This window comes from Haliotis asinina, chromosome 3, assembly GCF_037392515.1.
Source record: "Haliotis asinina isolate JCU_RB_2024 chromosome 3, JCU_Hal_asi_v2, whole genome shotgun sequence".
Lineage (NCBI taxonomy): Eukaryota > Metazoa > Mollusca > Gastropoda > Lepetellida > Haliotidae > Haliotis > Haliotis asinina.
The window spans coordinates 44,823,222-44,842,158 of NC_090282.1; the positions used below are offsets into that span (position 1 = coordinate 44,823,222).

The window sequence follows — 18,937 nt, forward strand, 5'->3', positions numbered from 1 at the left end:
TTATCAAATCAAGAATCCACAGAGGCGCTAAATTGCACAACGAAATGCGGTCGGCGCATCTAGGCTCCGTGTCTTGTATTCTATTCTATTATGATATATACAAACACATACGTATGGAACATGGTGAAGCAAAGCCTGTCATGGTTATGATTTCTGAAGCAACAAAGAAACAATATTTATTTTAGAAAAGTGCTTATATAACATTGCCAGTGGTGCACTGAACTGATTACCTCAGAGAACTGTCTCCAACCAACTTGCATTGATGAACTAAAATATCAGCGCGAAGTCAGCTGTGACGTAGATAATCACACGATCTAACTGTGATGATCACTCCGTCTTACAAGGTAACAACAGAAAATCAAGACCACTATTTAAGTATTAGTAATTTCAAATTAGTTATTGGCTATTATTAGGAAGCAACGTGGATAATGGACATATTGTCACGGGCATAAGCGTGTCACAGGTGAAAATAGAGTTTCATAGTTTCCTCACACACATTAGAGACACAGATATATTTCGACACGAAGTATCATATTGTAATACATAGGCGTATACAGCAGCATTTCATCCCTTTCATGTGACGTTTCGCCATACTGGGCGTGTTCGGCAAATTCTTTGATCTGTCTATTTCTCCTCGGGAACACTGAGGACGTTCATATTAATAATGCTAATGATAGATGCAGAAACTAAATATTAATACGCCAAGGGGCGTAACAGATGATTGTGATCTTTAGTGAAGAGATTAGATGTTCATTAAGTCGTCTTACTTCTCCAATTGCTCGTAACTGAATGCCAAATATAGACATTAACAGCTGAAATAAATTCATTGTATGTTTATATTCCTAAAACGTCTCAGAACTCAAATATTGATAACATAAAAATAAAAATCATGAATACACTTCTATATTTTTTCTTAAATTTTTATTTCACGTGTTATTAGTCATGTGCTGACAATGATAATACACACGCTACATGCCAAAACCTACATCTTTATAACCTTATCCAGATGGACATTTATGGACATCGTTTGAATCTAACCTGGTGAAAAGCAAACTTTACTACATCTATATAGTTGATGTTTCAGAACAGTACCATTGCTTCTGTGTGATCTCTGTGACTTTTCGACAGTGCGCGTTTATCATAAAAGATTCACAACCAAGCCGGCTCCATCTTGGATCCAATATCGCTGCTACTGCGGTATCACTCTCACGGGGATTTTAACTCACTCTCGGTGAGCTTCATCAAAGATAAACATCCCAAGCCATCACTTCCAATGGTTAAAGAGATAATAGATGAAAACTAACATCTATGAATTCAGTTCAGTTGTCAGATAAAACCTGATTTGGCTAGATAAACTCCTGTTGGCGCCAACCTGTAGGCGGGCTCATTTTGTGAGAAACGAATTAACACACTTTACATATTAAGGCGACATTACATCTTTCTCTTTTAATAGAGGTATTTATGGATGGACAGTCACTTAACATACTACTAAAATCAATAATGAAACACTAGATACATTTGGTGGTTTAACCTTTGTTCTTTCCGAAAACACCTGAAATGCATCTCGAAATCTGGGTACGATGCCTGTGTTTTCAAACATCTTTTATTCTCAGCAAAGTAAATGTTATAATATATTATACTGACAGTTTTTACCTTGGTTGCAGGGAATTTTCACCTCTAATCTGGGGACCATTCCACACTGAGACGGGTATGTGTGGATACCGCAATGTTAGATGATATTACACACGGGGTTAGGACACATTTTCAAAATGTTCCAAAGCGGTTGTTCGCCTTAAAGTAACTAGCGAGATAACGAACATACAAACTGTTCACCAACCATGTCAGTGGACTGTAACATTTTACGTGTCATCACAAAGTCTTATTCACGTTCGTCAGTGTTCTAGTTGCTTCTTTGTGATTGACGTCCCGTTCCAGTTCAGGTTGTTTTGAGATCAGCCCCATTTCCCCGCTGAGGAAACCAGCGAGACTCAAAGAGTCAATGATAAGGAAGGAACAGTTCGATATGACCTTTCATATAAATTTAAGACCAGTACCACTAAACTCATAATAAAAGGTAACATATGCTATGACGTTAGGCTAATGATACACTAGGAGATATTCTTTGAGGAATGTAGCTTTTATGAAAGTAGACAGCAATTATTGTTCTAATCTGTCTGCCAGAACCATTGTGAAGAGGCTATATTAGGCAATAGACTGCAATGAGACGTGATACAAACAAAAGCTGTAGACGATCTTGAAGATCAAAGGTTACATAAGCATTGTACCAAATCTTTAATACAGACTCAAGTGGACCTTGTGCCGTTTTCTTGTGGTGCTAAAGAAGTCATGAAACATACATATCAGTTCGTCGAAAGAGACATTTGCAGTCTATTCACCATGATTGCTACTTATATCTTATACACGTTAAATGCGTACATTTTCGCGCATTATCTTAAACTGGCGAATAGATGTTGAGATATAACAAGAGCAGTAGTCCTCATCAATTGTGATAACAGCTTTTAGTCTTAGCACTGAAAGACGCATTTACAGAATGTCAGAAACATGGCCCGAATGAACGGTTTCTGAATGTCAACAGATAGGAGTGGAAAATGACAACAGCAAGTGGTCATCCAAACTCCCTAAAACAACAATCGCGAACAGAATGAATCGATATCCGAAAAATGATGACATTTTGGATACTGCTGTCTGGTCGACATGCGACTCCTGAATAATCCATCTTTCTGGTCGGCCTCCTCTCGGAGACAGATTCACGAGAAGTCCGTAAGATCTGTTTAGTAGTAAATACGTTATCCACCGGAGGTGTCTAAAAGCGTATCTTTCTTCTCCTCAAGTAACAGAATGGAATAATAAACTTCACGAATATTTCGTTAAATCTAATCAGCTATTCTTGGCTTGCATGGGTTTTCTCAATCGCTGCAGCTATGCTCAAATGGCTGACTGCTAGCTGTCGTATTTCACCGGGAATTGCAATTACTTGGACATCCCTCTTATTGGGCAGGTGCAAAGGGTAACGTACTTCCATACTGGTCTGCAACTCGGAATTTATCCTACAGGAATGTCCACATGAAACCAGTGATTTACTGCTAGCCGGCAAACATGTGAACAAGCAGCCAAAATAGATTCTTGCGACCTTTCTCTGCTCAATAAAATGACATGGCTTCCAGGAATACACCATAGTAGTAGGTTTGTCTGACATAACAGTAAAATAAGAGCAGAGCATCGGCAACCCTCACAGCTATTAAATGTCCAAAAATGGAAAAGGGTCTGATACTCCACCTGCTACAATACGCATTCCCAATTATATATCTTCCGTCGTTAAATCACCTTGAATTAACATAAATTTGTATGTTCTTAATTTGTATATGAACATCTGTAGTCTTGATCCTTCAGGGTCTCGAGGACACATTAGATTAACAGGCGTTGGCATGTGTTTCTGAAAACACATGTAATTTCTGTTTTCATATTAGCCTTTTTGTTATTCAAATTTTGTAGAACCATGGCTCCGTTCTGAAAGGAACCTGGGCAGGAATCAATTTTTATGACCACAGCAATGCTACCTATTTTTGTCTGGCATTTGTCATTACACGGAATGCCAATATGCATAACGGATGTAATGAGCATATCTGCCTAATCCGTCCGGTCTATTTATATCAAGTGCATTAGTTAATTAATGTTGATGGCTACCGATTTGAGCGGCGTCTTCGTCTTATCAGCTTTGTGCCCGATTGCTAATGTTGATCCCATCCCTGCATTACGTTTACAAAGAGTTCATCTGAAGGCATGAGCCAAAAAGAATACATTTATGCGGAATGTTTTTCAAAAGCGACATAAATGTATCAACGCGTGTTGATCAGTGCTGGATAGAAATGATCGATACCTATTTCTCATTTTATTCAGTAACCATCACCCTTGCTCGCAAATTAATGAGTCTATTATACAGAGAAAAACAGGAGAGGACACTTTAAGACGTGACCTGATCTTTACTCACCTTTCTTGCAATAATATAGACGTGAGTATTACACTTCGTTTACTGCCAATCTGCTTTTCAAGTTGACCGCTTATGATAACAGGGGACACAGCTAATAGTATCTGAAAAGAAACAATCAAATGAGTACTCATGGTATGGTGGAGGAAATTACTGTCGTCCTCAAAGATGTCTAATTTACATGCATACCGTGCAACATAAGAGAGACATTAAAGAGCCACCAAAGGCTGGATATACAACAGGACAAGCTAGTCTGTCACAGCAGCCATCGATCTACAACGCTGCGGGGACAAGCCACGTTATACGGTTAGCAGACGATCGGGTAGTCCTCCATGGAGGCTATGAGTCCATGGAATGATCGAGTTCACAGTCGTGCAACGAAGTCCTGTTAGCAACCTAGTCATCTGGGACGGCGGACGCCATCACAATGTTTTCCTTTGTAAAAGAATGGCGGTTTAAGAAGGATATTTGGTCCAGTGTTACATAGTCACATTGACGCATGATTTTCAGCGTTGGTGGTAGGAATGCAAAACATACACTGGCAGAATTTTTCTTAAAATCTTTTTCAAATAACTATGCATTTAAATGACCACGTGAAATAATGATCATGAGGTACAAAGAAGAATTATCATGAAGATAAGACGCTACCAATATCTACCTCGAACACAATGGCATTGCATCGGTGAAATCATTTATAAGTATTTGTTTTAATGTTAAATTCGCTCCAACGTTCACAACTCCGGTGTACCAGTAGTACAACATTTCAACAATAATCTCGTATTCATTTCCATTATAATGGTGATTGTTATCTCTTAAGGGCGATTGAATGTGCCGACGATAATACCTGAGGTCAATAAAAGCCTGTTTATTCATTTGTCATAGAAATCGTATTCCTTTGCGCGAAACCCTTGGGTACGATCTGTTGATGAGTTGATTGATAGACAGTTTGTTTGACCTAGAATTGCAACCTTGGACACGCCCACCATGCATTATGGATAAAGGCATGTCAAGTTGTTTTCCCTTGCTGTTATATTAATTTTTATTTCCTTCCAAATGACATTTGTTTCTTTGGTCAATTCCATGCTAAAATAAAATAAAATAAAATATGACCCAGAACAAGTGATAGAACAGATTAGTCATACAGATAGAACAGGGTGGATCATCACAATAATTTGTAGCATGTTCCTTTGGCGACTGTAAGGAATCTCTTCAAGCTCGGTGGAGATCTATAGCCAGAACTTCATTTCAAGAGTCCACCGTATACAGTTACATCAGGTACACAGAGGTTGTGCTAATCATCTGTCTCCATCCCGTGAGGTCTTAATACCATGCATCAGGAACAGTCGTAGTGCTAACCAGACAAATTATGTTTCACCGATGTAACTGGTTTGGCTAAATTATACAGTGTAGGACTTTGTTTTCAGAGGAAACATAACTGATACCTGTCTGGAAAGGTTAACTGTGTCCGGACAGTCGTGGGTGATAATCAGGAAGACAAACACAACATTGCTTGTAGTTGCCGATAGTTCAACGGCGATCAGACGACCGACATGATCAGGAATCTTAAACAGACGGGATCGGTTTAACGTGAAGACCATTACTCTCAACACAAATTCTATTCATTAATAGACGATTTGTCAGCATTTAGAGTTTCGATGAAATTAAGCTGGAACTGAGGACGACTCTGAGAGTGAGGTGGATAATAGTATTTGTACCATGCTGAAATGTAGTTTTGGCCACCAAAAAAGTTTGATTGATTGATCGATTGCGATCAATTTCCCCTCCTCCTACACATTTCATGGTATGATTGTTCAATTGGAAATCTATTTCTGGTCTTCCATTCATTGTTATTTTTATCAATGGCTCTTACATACTCCCATTGATCTGACTGTGGTGAGGGGGGTACTGGTGTGGGTGGAGGGGCCAGAAGATTATTCACGAAGTTATTTAATTTGGACTCGTAGTACAATCATTCAAGAGTTAATCTGATTTAGAGTTACCGTATCCTGATTGCTCCATTGATTTTCTTCATTTCAGGCACGACTTATTCATCGGGTATATATAGCCTAGGCGAGGCGATGCCACATGTTGGCGGTTGAATGAATATATGCATGAGCCTAAATACTTTTGTTTAAAAAATGACACTGTTTTTGTAACGATATGTTTATAATACTAAGATTCATAAATTGGACCTGTGTGTGCTGAATTTGTTTCAAGTTTGTGTTTTCATTAAGATGATGATACATGAATTAGGATTCATTGAACAACAGTGCCACATGTCTACACAAGCGTGAGCGTCATAACATGTGCCGCGTCAGACAGGTGAGGTTGGATACGTGCCGTGCCTACAGATATTTTTGCGTGTGCGTGTGCGTGTGCGTGTGCGTGGTCGTGGTCGTGTGCGTATCAGTATAAGTAAGCGTAGTGGTCGTGTCCGTACGCAGCATGAGTAAGCGTACAGGCAATTCATTTGTTGTTCAGGTGGGGACCATATATCGGTAAGTACAAGTGCATGTAGCACCAGTTCGTGAAAGCCTACATTTTACACACAAATGCCCGAGAAATGAGAAATATAGGTCCACATCGAAAGTAAAGACAGTACACGATTTGTATCCAACGTTTCCAGTTCAAGTGATGACGTCCATTGATATCGCTTTAATATTTTTATTATGTGCATGGCGATTTTTCGTTTTCACATTCACAATCTGGTCTCAGTGAGGCAAATATCAAGACAGTATAATCATTTATTGTGTCTTACACAGGAGCTGAAAACTTCTATACTTCTGCATGGAACAGTTCGTTATCTCAGATTGTCGACTAGCTTCATGAAGGCAATACAACATATCGCAACACTTAGTAAACAATTAATTTTGAAAGCATAGAAGCAGTGTAGGTATAGGGTAGGCAAGTTGAAGCCGTAAGGGTCAACAGACATCATTTGAGAGAAATTGAGTGTTGGATCATCAGTAACATAATGTTTGGCATTATAGAGATTAGAAATCAACTCTTTTCTCATAAACATTTGTACAGGGAGCAACATTCATTATTATAGGTATTAAATGTTCCTGTGGCTTTAGTTAAGTATACTGGACGTGATGAGAGACCAACGAGTTCATGAAGTCCGTATTGCCATTTCTGATTAATACCTTCCTTAAATATGCAAATGTGCATCTTGCGCCTTGATTATGTCAGTTATAGCAAACATGTTCTAACACTTTTTGACAAAGTCCACTGGACAAATTCAAAGAAGAATCATCAAGTTAATAAAATTGTATTTTTTCTTCTCACATAATTGACAACGCTCTGCTTCTACGACGACAGACACTACCAAGCAAAATTTAAGCATGGTTCTTTGCGTGTGAAATATTAGATTAATTTCTCATAGAATGTCCGAACCTTCAAGATACGACATGTGTGTTACCTTAATCCGTTAAGACTTGATACATTTAGCGATGGAATCACCTTCCGATACAGCGAACACATAAACAGATTTTAGGATCAATAAACGGATGAACGTAGAAGAAGAATGGGGTGGTATATACAAAATTCATGTGTGTAAACATGTTTATTAATAGCCGCCTGCATGCCATCATCTTAACTTCAAACGTTCGCCTGAAACAGCTATCTATTGATGACGTGTCTACAATAAAGAAAATTAATATCCACGTGCGTTCGTGCCACCGGAAAAACACCTTCAAAGAAAAGAAGAAACAGGCATTTATCAAGCCAGATGTATCCGTAAGTGCTCAAACATGGGTGAAATTGTGTACGTACATTGTATATGATAAAGGTAACAATATTGACATAATATGTGGTATTATTAGCAAAATAAATCGAAGCACCAGACAAATGCCTTTCACTCGATTTACTGGAGGTACTGGTTGAGATAGCTTCTAGTTATTTTTGACGAACAGGGAAAACAACTGGACATTGCAGATCGCTTATCTGCAGTGAAGAACTGATAGGAATTTACCTTCTTATTACTTAGTGTCAATCTCAGTTAATCAATACGCCAGCTATTGTCACCAAACAAGGATACTCGAGACAGCCTTACGTTACTATTAGCATTAAGCAGCTATTCTTAGTGCCTAATGCAAAATAAATGGCGAAACAACATGGTCGATGCTACACTTCTGTTTATAGCAAATGTTCTCCCGATCGTGACTGGAATATAATAACGTTTGCATAGATTAGTCGGTAATATATTAAAAAAGATTTCATTGTTCAGGTGTGTTGAAAAAAATTCATAAACCATCAGATGAAATCCTTCAAAAAGTGAAGTTTCAATTCATCGTTGGTGTCATATAGATAAAGTATTAATTTGGAATGATTACACACACACACACACACACACACACACACACACACACACACACACACACAAATCGAAAAACAATTTATAGTAACATTTACTTAATTAGATATAATAGGTATCTACGAGAGCATAAAATCGAGGTTGGCAATTTCCATTTATGCATCTTATCGTCGCAATAAAAGCGCGCCATCTGGACAAATTAATCATGTGCGTACGGGAAACTTGACACCGCAACAATACCATGGCTGAAATTACTGCAAAACAATACTTTCAACAGAGATGAAGACTATTTCATTTCCTACTGATTAGACTTAAGAGTAATACTTAGAGCTATCATTAGAGTTCAGAAGAATTTAGGTATAGATCATTGGGCTTATAAAGTATTAATCTGCAGCACGCTGCCATTGACACCACAACATGTGCAACAGGGACAGAGTCCATATTAACTTCGGTATATTGTGCAAGGTATATTGATTATACTACCGCTGTGACGTGAGTGAAATAAGAAGTCAAATGGCAAATTCGAGTAGTCGAGGACCACAGACCATGTCCTGATGTTTTACCATCCTCTTGGAGAGTGAGTAAGTGAAAGAGTGAGTTTAGTTTTACGCCGCTTTTAGCAATATTCCAGCAATATCACGGCAGGATGCACCAGAAAAGGGCTCCGCACACTGGACTCATAAGGGAAATCGGAAGCTCTCTTAGCGCTAAGATAGTCATAAGTGCCAAACATTCGCGACTATCTTAGAGCTATAGAGCTATGACAGCTTTGAAAACCTGGGCCCAGGTGTTTTACATAATATACTGTAACTTGATGATGGTTTGTAAAACAACTTCATATCACTTGCAGTTATTCCGATGAATGTTTAGTCACTGGCTAGTCATCTCGCGATATCTTGGCGTCGTAAAAATTACGAAGGACATCGATGATACAATCTGTAGCGTAGCCTTTAAATACGACAATCAAGGTAAAAACAAAGGGTGTGTTTGAGTTCATTCCACTGTTCAGTCACTGAGCACCATGCATTCCACTGTACATTGGGCACAACGGTTATCAGCTTGGGGGAATGAGATGTCGGATTAATGAGTTGTTGGGGTACAAAACCGCCAGGGGTCGACACTAATGAACGAATGATTTTAAACCTTCTGGCCACCTTTGGTGTTTCAAGCGTTCTGATCATTGTCACCCATGGATTTTAGACCATCTGACCACCTTGGGGTGTTTCGAGCATTCTGATCATTGTCATCCAAGGATTATAGACCATCTGGTCAGTCTGAGGTGTTTCAAACGTTCCGATCATTGTCATCAAAGGATTGTGGACCATATGGCCACCTTAAGGTGTTTAGGCGTTTTGATCTCTGTCACTTAAGGATTGTAGACCATCTGGTCATTTTGAGGTGTTTCAGGTGTTCTCATCACTGTCACCCAAGGACTGTAGACCATCTGGCCACCTTAAGGTGTTTCAAGCGTTCTGGTCATTGTCATATAAGACAATAAGACAACTGTAGACAATCTGATCTCTGTCATCCAAGGACTGTAGACCATCTGGCCACCCTGAAGTGTTTCAAGTGTTCTCATCACTGTCAACCAAGGATTGTAGACCATCTGGCCACTTTTGGGTGTTTCAATATCATTGTCATTCAAGGATTGTAGAACATATCTGGCCACCTTGGTGTGTTTCAGGCATTCTCATCTTTGTCATTCAAGGATTGTAGACCATCTGGCTACCTTGGGGTGTTTCAAGCGTTCTGATGATTGCCATCGAAGGATTTTAGACCATCTGACTATCTTGGCGCATTTTAGGCATTCTGATCTCTGTCACCCCAGGACTACAGACCATATGGCCACCTTAGGGTGTTCCAGGTGTTCTCATCGCTGTCACCCAAGGATTGCAGACCATCTGGCCACTTTGGGGGTGTTTCAAGCGTTGTGATTATTGTCATCCAATGATTTTAGACCATCTGGCCACTTTAAGGTGTTTCAGGTGTTCTCATCACTGGGATCCAAGAATTATGGACCATCTGGTCACACAGCGTGTTTCGTGTGTTCTCATTGCTGTCACCCAAGGATTGTAGACCATCTGGCCACCTTGGTTTTTTAGGCCTTCTGATCATTGTCATTCAAGGATTGCAGACCATCTGGCCACCTCCGGGTGTTTCAGACATTGACCCGTGAAGATTCGGGTTAGAATTGGTCTGCAGTAACCAATGGTTGTCGTTAGAGGCGAATAGCGGGATCGGGTGATCAGTTTCGCTGACTTACTGATACATGTCATCTTATTCCAACTGCGTAGATCGATGCTCGTGGCGTTGATCACTGGAATGTCTGATCCATACTTAATTTGTTACAGACCGCCGTCAAACTGCTGAAATATTGCTGAGTCGCTGTTTCTGGCCTTAATGTCACTGTCATCGAACGATTTTAAACAAACGTGTTCGTCACCGTATGGGTATTTTAGGCATCAGGCTTAAAAAGGTGGGAGTTTGTACAAATTAGTTCATCACAGGCACTTGACATTTCTATAAAAAGTTTTCAACAATCGGATTCGTTACCTCAGCAGTATGAGGATCACAACGATAAGATTTGTACAGTGCATGGAGTTGGTAACAAGTATTGCCGATATCGTACCTATTGTAAGGTATCATTGTACCTATTGGTCTGCAATAACATGTACTATTATTCAGTTTATTCATTGTAACTGCATCAAGAGTCAAAATGCATCACACATTAGAACGCGGATCGAAACTTGTTGCATTTCATCATTATGGTACATGTAGCAATAACATGTTTGTGACAGATGTTGTCTTGTTACCACGCCTTTGCACCAATCGGTTTGCGCTTAGTATGTACTATAAAATAGTTGATTTGATTCAACGGATCACCTGACAAGAGAACCTACATTCTTTAACACCGATATTCGAGGATGCTCTCTTTCCATATACTTCTTTATTTGATTCTTCAAACGAATTCATATTCATGGTCACTGAACAAACCTTCGTGGTGAACTACTGAGAAAGACAAAGCAGTGTAGCTCGACTTCTAAGCTTATGACATCTGGAAGGGCCTTGTCTTACACTGAGTAAGTAGGCATGGAACAACGGCGATATTTACAGAGGGGCAAGCCTTAAAATAGACAGATATGTCATGCCTATTCTCTTCACAAACGCTCCTCTATGAACAACCGTCAATCAAATGCCAACGCGTTATAAATTAAGCCATTTACAATCACCGAAATATCTCCTACTTTCACAGACCCTTTCCGTTTATTTCAAACTGACACGTTGGGCACAAGTTAAAATAATTGAATTTATATAATCATACTTTACGAAAGAGATAGCATAGATTACATCGTAATCACTTTCATTGATGTACCAAATGTAATGTCTGGATGTGAGGTCTTTTTTCCCTGGTAAAGTTCTCTATGTTTATACTTTAATGACTATAACATATTACTATTATAAAATCTACATACGAACAATAACTACTCCAAGACACAGTTCCAAAAGCAATACTCACACATGAAAGATTCTGTCATAAACCTGGTATAACCACATATAACCACACTTACAGTAGTCAAATGGACGCTCACTACGTGCCAGAACAGTACAATCTCTCAGCACTAGATCTGCAAATATCCGCCCTTTAATGGAGACAGCAGAGGCTTTGACAGAGTAAACACTGTCACGCATATTGATGTCCCGTTAAGTGAATCAGATTGAGATGATATATCTTAAGAAGATATCTAATGTGGATTTCATTTTACCAGAGCAATTCTGAATTGCAAGATGAACATTTTTGTATCACTTATATAATTGTACAGATGGCCTCACTCAAAAGTGCCTGAGTTAGAATGCATATATCGATCACCAGTTCATACACGTAATTGTTGGTCATACACGTAATTGTTGGTCATACACGTAATTGTAGGACTAGAGTAGAATAGAAATCGGATGAGATACAGTTCGTCACCTGACGGATTGTGTGTTACGCGACCTCTGCAGTGGTTAAGAAGCTCTGGTGTGTTTGGTCCATTCTCGATCATATAGCGATCCAACGTGAACGTTACCTTGACTAGTATACACAATTACACTTAGAATTATATTACATCCAATGTGTGGAATATCGCACAAAGTTGTGTCATGTACGCTTAAAGACCACCAATTGTGACAATATAAACCGAATTACATCTATTCTTTGGCACAACTGGTCTGAAGGTACAGAGAGAGCAATTTAGCTATAGATATTACATTAAGTAACGGACATAAGGTGAACAAGCGGTTTGTTAATAGCATAGTTAAAGCTGTGTTAACAAAAGCCACTGAGGTCTAAGTCCGTGTAAAGGAGATGATTAGAAGGCCCAAGAAGGTCAAAGATTTCTAACTACTGCAGTAATCCCTACTTTAACATAGGAAAAAGGTCAGACCAGCCATTGTTAGACTGTGCCATGCCGAAAGAACAACGGTGATCGTAAAATATTAAAGCGTGGGACAAAGAATGGTACATACATTACTACCTGGATAACTAGAAAAAATCCACTTTTTGTGAAGCCTAACAATCGTCTTTCGCTTTTTCCTTATGAAGGTATATTCCCACTAATTTCCGATACGAGTATTACGTATTCACAGCACCTGTCTGAAAACACTAACCCTTCTCTATAATCGAAGCCTCTGACGTAATACAATACGTGCTGCTTACTTCGATCCATGAATTGATGTCGATTAACATAACTGAATGGCAATGGGGGACACAAGAATCCATATCTGTAATAGATTTATAGAATGGTCCAGAGGTTCTGAATGTCAGTTGTGTTTATACAGGAACTAGCACATACCCCAACAATCAGGAGCAATAAAAACGTGATTTAATGACAGACGTTTTGGGTACCATGTCATTTATGTTTGAAAAGAAGTGGAGCAACAGCATTTACCAGTACAAAAGCCAATAGAAATGTATTTTTCAACCTTGATGCTACCTAGTAGAAGAATATAGAATCATCTGACAATGGAACCTTAGTAAGTGATTTGTTTAATATATATAAGGAAACACTATATACTCACACATAACGAAAAAGGGACATTGCAAATTTAATTTTGTTGATAACAAAACTCTTTATTCCGTTAAAAAGTCACTCATGTATAAAATGATTATCTGAGAGATGTATTTTTCCATATCAAACTGAACTGTGAATACAACTTGAAGTCGTAAAATCCAAAGAAGATCAGCTGTTCATTGATGTCTAGGCCCTGGTGATCATTAATGAAAGGTCATTTAGAAGTTTTATTGTTTCTCGCTTAGGTTCATATCTAAATACAGTGCACAAAGCAGCAATAATAGAGACAAAGAGAGAAAGCTGCCTGTGTTTCAAATGTCAAAAGTCTTCATAACTGGATACGGCGCAGTTAAATTCATAGTCAGGTTTTTAATACCCTCACATCAACCAACTCAAATATACCAGAGTGCATTCAAAACATGCAGTTCTGAACTTTACTATCTTTTACTTAACATTACACCTGGAGCAAGCCATATCACTTGGGGAAAGACTCAACAAGTCATCTTGAAAGAAGACAGACAGCAATGGACTCCGTGATTTGGAACTGCAAAATGTTTCAAATTTAAGAAGGGCGTACAAGTGGAATGGAGGAAAAATAATACTAACTTAACCATGAAACTGTGTGTCTAGTGAATATAACGAAAATGTTTTGAGTATTTATGGCCCTTTATGTCTGTTGAAGCTAAACACGGGGCACTGAGACAGCCGTTTTGATATTTGCATCGTGATACTTGAAACCGGTTCCTCAGAAACAAAGCAGGTCACACTCTAGATCGCATTACACATTTCAATTTGGCAGATTAACAGTCAGGTCGGAACTAGAATTTATGGTGCGTAGAGATGAAGTGTCACGAATTGTGAGCATCACTGGAGGTAGTACGACTAGTTTGTAGAATACAATGATATCTGCTTAATGTAATTGAAACACTTTACAATCTACCTACAAACTGAATATCATACATCAATATTGGACAACTCAGAAACAGATATTCACCGATAACATCAGACAAAGCCCATACAAAGCTTACACGCTACACATTAAAGCGCTTTACCTGAATCAATTATCGGAATGTTTACTTTGAAATAAAATGTATACCGCTCGATAAAAACCTTTCCAATAATAGATGGTATAAAAGCAGACCTTTCCTGATCGATGATACTCCACCTACACACAGCTTGATTGAATACATATATTAATAATAGATAATTGTATCACATTCACCAGTGGCGGACAGCGTTACAGTGGGGACCACCATGGCTACTCTGTGAAGCTTACGGGAACATATATGTCACTATTTTCAATAACATATTGTAGACATGACCTATTAATAGCACATTGAGTTAACCCAGACTGGCTTCAGACAAATTAATACTAGGGGTGCCATAAAAATGTAACTTTAGTGACAGGAAAAATATAATTTAAAACATCAAAAGGGAACTTGGATGCAAGAGATTGTCGTCTGGTTCAATATATTGAATGTTATGTATTCTCAGATGCCAGTAGCTATTGAAATCGTCATTTCTTAAGCACACTTAAGCACAGTCTATACACACACACACACACACACACACACACACACACACACACACACACACACACATATATATATATATATATATATATATATATATATATATAGTTAATATATAAAAGGATGAGACTACGACAGAGATAAGAGAAGTCACCAACTATCGCAAATTGAAGATTCAAAACCGTTTCTACCCGACATTTCGCGTTTACTGTGCTTTATGGTGATGTTATAAAGATATGCCATTGCACTACATTTTAAACGAAAAGAGTACCACCTTTTCTGTAGCGCGTCTGTATTTATGGAAATTTTGAAGGGCTTTGATAATATTTAATAGTCCACAGTATTTCAACGTTTTATTGGATATACAGAGTGTCAGAACTGTCTTGTCAACAAGCAACACAAAATTTATACATGTATCCATGATCATTCTTTTCACTTCTTGAGTGAAAAACTAACCAGCTTCATCGAGAGTAATGCCATATGACGTTTTGTATCCGATGTCGTCTCATCAGTTTGCAGCGAATTGTGATGCAAATTTCCCCCGATCGCTACATATATATGCATGATTTTACGTAAGCCTTATCCACAGAGGAATAAATGTCATTATCCCGACTATTCATTTGAGCTGAGTGCCATAGGGTAGCATCAGCCACGTACTCAGTCAAGATGATGTCCATTTGAATGTTTTGTACTTAGTGTCAGATGTGAAAACGTAATTGGTCACACACAAATACTCATATGTACATGCGTAAATGCGTGCGAGTAGGTGGGTAGGCGGGTAGGTAGGTACGTAGGTACGTAGGTACGTAGGTACGTAGGTAGACAGGCAGGTAGGGAGGTAGATATATGTGGACAGGGTATTCCTTTCGAAACTGCACGACTTAACAGGTGAACAAGGAATTTGCTGTTCCATTTGGGTCAGTGGTTACACCGGGCTGTTGTACCATTAAAGCATCAAAGTGCAATAATGCATCTTTCAATGTGAAGTGGTTGTATAAATAGTATTCTGCAACAACAAATCTGCGCAAATGACCTTTGAACAGGGATGGTGTTACTCATTTAGAATGCAATACAGAAAATACATTGGAAAAAACAGGGTTATAATATTGGCGTATTCGCTGAATGTGCAAATATAGACCTAAATGACATTTATAACTGGGTTAAAACTGATTCTTGTTGCGCTCAGTCGATTCCCATCAAAATATACATTTTTCAATCATCTGTTCCTGTTATTACTATCCAAAAAAAGAAGAAAATATTACATAATATAAGTAAGGTAAATAATGATATTAAGCATCAAAGCTGGAGAATAACCAGTTTCTTTTGACCAGGGCCCATAGAGCAGACCATATAATCACATGACATGGCGCCATACCATGATGCCCCATTCAATGCTATGAAGGAATCAAATGATATTTACAAAAACATTTGTCCACAGATTACTGCAGTAGTACCATGGTCGCAGTTCATATACAATAATTATCTGAGAAGATGAAATGGGCAAAGGTAGAAAAAATATCACCCGGAATGATTGTTCTTATGTATATGACCCCTGTTCAATAAATCCCTTGGTAGCGTCGTCATAACAGTAATGAAGTTTAGGGCCTCAGTCATGGCGCGAAAAATAAACACCCCCGAGACGGATGATTGTGATTTTACAAAGGCATTGAAACATATATCAGAAATGTTTCAAATGATTACCCTACGCTGACTTAAGCTTGTCCTTTCTTTGCAGGTGTGAAGAGGAGGAAGACTTTAGTCATGGTGGTCACATTACGATGACGTTCGTGAGAGAAACATAAAAAGCTTATACCATCTTGAATGACTACCAAATATGTAAATATATACGGTGACAATAAATTATGCATTTCTCCTGAACAAAAACTAGAAACAATGTTTAATATTGAGATAGGTCTTTCCCAGCGACTTGATAATGCATTATTCATTTCGACTGTACGGAAACTAGAACCAATGTTTAATATTGAAATAGGTCTTTCCAAGCGACTTGGCATCATCCTACACGAGTTCACGCTTTGTTGTTTCACCAAACATGGTATGACAATGATCCGATCAATGTCCAATGATGTTTCAGTGGTAATGGAGGAACATCACACATCCTCCCCCGCATTGCCAATAGACAGCAGAGCGCTTTCATTCACATGCTGAATTGTGTATCAGCATTGTATAGCAGGCGGTTAAAGAACTGCTAACTACAACGTTCTGGTTCCTGGGCATTATCCTATTCCGCATATTGTCATGAATGCATGTAACACAGATGCAAGTTATGAATGACTTCCAGGTATTATTGCTACAAGCACAGTATCGATGCTCTGAGAACCCGGCGGTTCTGGTCAGCAATACTTGAACGTTCAGCTGTTGGACAAAATGCATTTACTGAAATTATAAATAAAATGGTTTGATATCTATAAATATCTCTGGACACAACCATAAATGAACACGAGGATCGTTTGCCGACAATGTTCACTGTAGAAGCAACTTAACATAATTTCAGCAGTGTGAACACCCAGTGTGACATATGAAAGTAAGTCCATTTGCCAAAATATGTGGAAATAATAACCAAATGTCTCAGGTCCTAACCCTGTACAGATATGGGATGCAAATATATCGTTACTCGAGTTTCAAAAGAAGTATCAGCACTGTTTAATAGAATATCTCTCTCATTTGTTTTGTATTTTCATTCTATTAGAATCACCCGAGGGACACAGTGGAGGATCGAAATAAGACGCAGTGTTATAGTATACCGCCACAGACACTCGTGATTGTTGCACAGAAATCAATTATTAAGTTGTATGTCGACGGCAATAATGACGTCTTAAATAATCTAAGGATCGAATTCTTTAAATAGGATATGCAGAAACAGCCAACCTATTGTCTCCCAACTGTCCTTATTTTCTGCCGTATGTTTCCTCCCGGTAATAGTCAAACCCATTAACATTGCTCCACCCTATGAACCATATACTCAATGATAGAACACTGTTTGGGGAAAGGTCTTGCAGTGCATTGTCAAAAATAGTACAAAACAATAGGTTTGAACTAATGAAGGCACGCTAGAAATTTCTACAGAAGCACATGTGGAATGAACGGCTTGGTGTCCCTTTTAGGCATGTGCACGAGTCTCAAACAAGGGCAATCGATAAAGCTTGCTCTATGTTGAGATGGTTCGATCAATGATGGGTAGGCTTTAAATGATATGGTTGATGTGAATAAAACATTACAATCCGTTAAAGGTAGAGAACCAAATTACCTGAAGAATCGACAACCGTCAGGTCTCATAAATTGCCCAACACTGAACCGTGAAGAAAGGTAGGATGTGATTGTTCTTTTAGCTTCCGAGAGAAGGCGCAGTTTCAAGTAAATGGCAAACTGTAACATTGGAACAGGTTGCCGTCCTAGCGAAAGCAAAGAGTTAAGGTAAAGCAGACTTTACCATGACTAATATCAATCATAGGGGGACTGCGTTTCAACAGCCAGCTTAATACTGATCACGTCAGAGGACTTTGTAGTATCCTTATGGTATTGGGAAGGTGACAAAGTCTGAAACGCTAGCTAATGTAATCTGTTAAAATATATTGCCTCATAAGAAGCTGACATATCGTGGCTTGATGGACATTTCATCTGTTTTCCAGACAAATTGTTAACTTAGTATTGGATGTGCTCCTCAGTCAAAAGGAAAAGCCTTGTGATGCTTATCGGAGCTTAAGGTGTTTGTGATCAATAGGCTGCCAATACCTAAAGCTTCTTTGGCATGCTGTACTCCTTCAAGCTTACCCAATGTCTTACTGTTGGGAAATTATATGGGTAGGGGGACGTATGGGGATTCGTGCCGCTGAAACTAACGCATTAACTCATGTTTTACTCGATGCTTATTGATCCAACAAATAACATTGAGGCGGGCATTAGGACTAGGGGCTCTTCCCGTGAAGCGAGACAGCTTACATTATCCATTAACTTTCTCCTGGATGGAATTACGATCAAATATTGAATCAGATATTTCCCGCGCTTTGTGTCGCTA

The 18,937-nt window shown here is 38.7% G+C and overlaps 2 protein-coding genes across 3 annotated transcripts in view; both read right to left on the reverse strand.

Moving 5' to 3' along the window:
• LOC137278103 (organic cation transporter protein-like) overlaps positions 1 to 18,937 on the reverse strand; it is a 512,032-nt gene that overhangs the window by 422,728 nt on the left and 70,367 nt on the right. The gene's annotated exons all lie outside the window — the stretch shown is intronic.
• Positions 1 to 18,937, reverse strand: part of LOC137278105 (uncharacterized) — a 35,129-nt gene that overhangs the window by 14,862 nt on the left and 1,330 nt on the right. The window contains exons 1-2 of one of the 2 annotated variants that reach the window (XM_067810225.1): positions 4,196 to 4,274; positions 4,010 to 4,110 (exon numbers count right to left, since the gene is read on the reverse strand). In XM_067810225.1, coding sequence (XP_067666326.1) covers positions 4,010 to 4,110; positions 4,196 to 4,216 — 122 coding nt within the window. In that variant the 5' untranslated portion in view covers positions 4,217 to 4,274. Of the gene's footprint in view, positions 1 to 4,009; positions 4,111 to 4,195; positions 4,275 to 18,937 lie in introns of those variants that run through there. The other variant, XM_067810224.1, reaches the window with a different exon arrangement.